The sequence below is a fragment of the Parus major genome, chromosome 1 (genome assembly GCF_001522545.3).
Source record: "Parus major isolate Abel chromosome 1, Parus_major1.1, whole genome shotgun sequence".
In the NCBI taxonomy this organism is placed as follows: Eukaryota; Metazoa; Chordata; class Aves; order Passeriformes; family Paridae; genus Parus; species Parus major.
Genome location: NC_031768.1, coordinates 99760055 through 99763622, shown reverse-complemented (window position 1 = coordinate 99763622; position 3568 = coordinate 99760055). Strand labels below are relative to the sequence as shown.

The window sequence follows — 3568 nt, the reverse complement described above, 5'->3', positions numbered from 1 at the left end:
TTCGGCTGCACCACAAGCCCCAAGTCCGCGTTTCTGGAAGCACTGTACATCTGTGTATCAATGAATAAATAAATAAATAAATAAATGAGCACATAGATATGCGAAGGACGAAGCCCGAAGGCGCCAGCCCGTCCCCCGCACACACCTGCCCTCGCGGTGCTATTCCACGGCACAAGGGGCTCCGCACCGCACACAGCCCCGACAGCGCCCTCCCCTCCGCGCCACCCCCGGCCAGGGGACTCGGTGTCCCGGCAACGCGAGGGGAAGGGTCTTCCGGAGAGGAGAAACCCCGACAGGGAGACTTCAGGTCAGGTTTCTCCCGGATTCTACCGCCAGCACTTCTCCCTGCTCCTAAGGACGAAGCCCGCACTGCTTTTCCCACGGGCAGACGCGGATTTTAAAGACCAGTGCTCCGCAGATTTTGTATAATCACTTCATCTCTCACACACATTTATCGGGCGCAAATTAAAAAAAAAAATAAAAAAAAGGCAAAAAGCTATGCAAAGCAGTTAAGTGCACTTAACATTGTATAGTTGTTTTTTTTTTATCCCTCCTCATAAATGACACCTCTTGAAGACTGAAAAGGAAAAAAAAAAAAAAAGGTGGGCGATGAAGCAAGTTTTAGGTCCTTCTTAATTTGGTTCCAGGATAATGCATGGCTTTATTTTTTCCCTCCGGGTTTTTCTGGTTTTTTTTGTTGTTTTTTTTTTTTTTTTTTTCCGTTAATTTAAGCGAACGGACAGCATAGATAAGAATAATAATTAAGAGGAAAAAAAGAAGGTGGCCGCGCTCCTACCTTGCCCGCTACTGAGGAGCAATCCGAGCAGGTAGAGAGGCAGGAGGCTCATGTTCAGGAGCTCGCCCCGGTGGACAGTTCCAAGTTGGAGGATGCTCGGCCAGCCCAGGCAAGCCCTGCCGCTGCTGTCGCCGCCGCTGCTGTCGCCGCCGCTCCTCTCCGCGCAGCCCCGCACCCGCGGAGCGCCGCTCGCCAATTGACGGCCGCGCCTCCCCGCGCCGCGCTATATCGGCGGGGCCGCGCCGCCGCGCAGGGGGCGGGAGCGCGGCGGGCCGGCCGATCCCTCCGATCCCTCCGCCGCACACGCACCGTCACAACGACGAGCAGCACTACCCGCAGATTCCTCCGCCGCGCTGAGAGGTGGCGGCAGGACCGGAGCATCCCACCCTGCATCCCTCCGTGCATCCCCTCCTGGATCCCTTATCCCCCCCGTACGTCCCTCCCCGCATGCCCGCCTGCCCGCAGACCCCCGGCGGGGTGAGGCAGCTCCCCCCGCCTCGCCGCCGCGGCCCCTCCGGAGCCCGCTCCCCCCGCTGCTAACGGAGGGGACGCTGCCTAAAACGGAGAGGCGGCGGCTTGGCGGAGAATCCCACTGGGAAGCCCCAGTATCCCGGGAGAGCGCGGGAGCGACGCTCCGGCTGCCCGCGGGAGGAGACGCGCCCCGGGGCTGGAGTGGCCCTGGAACCCTCGTTCCCCCCGGGAGCGGCCGGCGGGGGCTGAGCGGGGCTCGGCGGGTCCCCCGCTGCCCCCGCGGGAAGCGGGACCGCCGCGAGCCTCGCGTACGGGTGCGTCTGTAACTAATCCCGTCGGGTTTATGTTCGTTCAGCTGTCTAGGAATTCACTTGGTTTGACTTCTGTTATTAGTCCAGAGGGAAAACATACCTCTGCTATTCACGGCAGCGTGAAATAAAACCGATAAAAAATAAATTGCTTACCGTTTGGATGCTTTGGTGCTGTCTGGCTGAGGATCTTGCTTCGTAAGGAAAAAAACCCCGCACCTTACAAAAAGGGGTGGGTTTCTGTCCAGCTTGACTTTGAAGAGGTAATTCTTTTTGAGGGGGTTAATTAAGCTATAGGCTCCAAATAAGCTTCCATAAATTTGTCACCTTACTACCTGTATGATATATGGAAGGAAATAGAAATAGATTTATATTAATATTAATGTGAAGCAGTGATAATGGATAATAAAGGATTAATCTAAATGAACACATCCCTAATATTTTTTTCCCAACCCTTCCTTTGCCCTTTTCAAGAGGGTTTGGGGAGGAGGAGGGAGACAAAAAGTCCCTTTGCAGCAAACTAATATGAATGACATGATCAGTATCTTCAGCTTGGCTTCTGCTGAAGAAAACTCTGAAATATAGGAAGAAGAAATATTTTTCTGGGAAGAGCAAAATAGGGGATAAAGTCCAAATTCTTTCCTCAGAGGATGGTTTTAGGACACTTGGGAATGTGAACAGAAAATGCTGGTAGAGTGGAATGTGAGGAGTTTCTGCCATAGGTTGGTTGATCTACACAACATAAATCAGAACCGTATTACTCAGCTCCACACTTCATGGTCCTGCTCTTAAGCTAAAGATTTTGTAATATAGTATAAAAGGAACAGATTAATATATATTTAAGTAGAATGAGCTGATATTCCTCATAGAGTTTTGGAAATCCAAAATATGGCAATCTCAGCAAAGAGTCAGAATGGGATTTATATTTAGGAGGTGCTCTGCTTATGAATGTTTTGAAAGATGTTTAATTGAAGGAATTTTTGGCAGGGGCCTTTAGTGTAGGTTCAGGAAAACACAGAAGGTTCCATTAGCACTAGTACCCAACTACTGAGACAGACATAATTAATAAACTAATATAGAAAGGTAATGAAAACAATTATTAGATAAAAACCTTAAAAATAAAAATAAAACCTGCTTAGCAGAAAGCAAGAAACCCTCACTATTAAGTGGGCAGGATGCCAGTTTTATCAAATTTATCTTTAATGTTGCGGAGCATTTCCACCCAGCAACACTGGAATAATTAGAGAAAATAAAAGAGTCTTAATAAATAGAATTGAGTAACTTGCACACATACCTGAACATCTATTATAGCCTACTTTAGTTGAGGGTCAGAAGCACCTTGATCTGCACAGGTTCAAGGAATAAAATTCATGTACACGTGCCCCACCACAACACAATACAGAAACAAGTAGGAGGTTTCTTGTGCACAAGAATGGTGCTATACCAAGTTTGTTTATTTTAAATTATCAATATGATAAGAATTTCATCAGTATCAGATCTGAGTGACTGTTTCTTGCTCCTTTGACGTAAGGCGAGGATGCTCTTCTTCCAAACAGGATTCCTTGTCCTGAGAGCTCTGCCTAATTTTTTGTCAGCAGCAGTCACCAGAGCACACCATGTAGGCTGTCCACAACACATTGGCACTGCATTTGGAGAAATCTGTTGTCAGTCCAGCTTTTCAAGGGAAAGAGGAACATACTTTTCACTGCTTTGAAGTAATGGAGGAAAACAACAAAAGATGAGTATAAATCTCAAAGATAATCACATTCTTTTAATACCACTGTGAAGTACAGAGGCCTCACCGAAGAAAGAGGCAGCAGCCTCTACTGATGGCTTTGCCCATCAGTAAGCATGCAGCTCAAAGTACTCTTAATATCCCACTTAAAAGGTATGTTAAGGTACATTTAGGGACCTCCTCCACAGTGGAGGGATGGAGAGTGTGGGAGGAGGGGACAAAGTACATAAGTGTGCAGGGTTTCATTGTTTCTGCTGC

At 48.5% G+C, this 3568-nt stretch overlaps 1 protein-coding gene across 1 annotated transcript in view; it reads right to left on the bottom strand.

The window, feature by feature from the left end:
- Window positions 1-943, bottom strand: part of NCAM2 (neural cell adhesion molecule 2) — a 263086-nt gene extending 262143 nt beyond the window's left edge. The window contains exon 1 of the mRNA XM_033518142.1: window positions 797-943. Within this exon, the coding sequence (XP_033374033.1) occupies window positions 797-848 (52 nt within the window). The 5' untranslated portion in view covers window positions 849-943. The remainder of the gene's footprint in view (window positions 1-796) is intronic.
- Window positions 944-3568: the final 2625 nt, after the last annotated feature.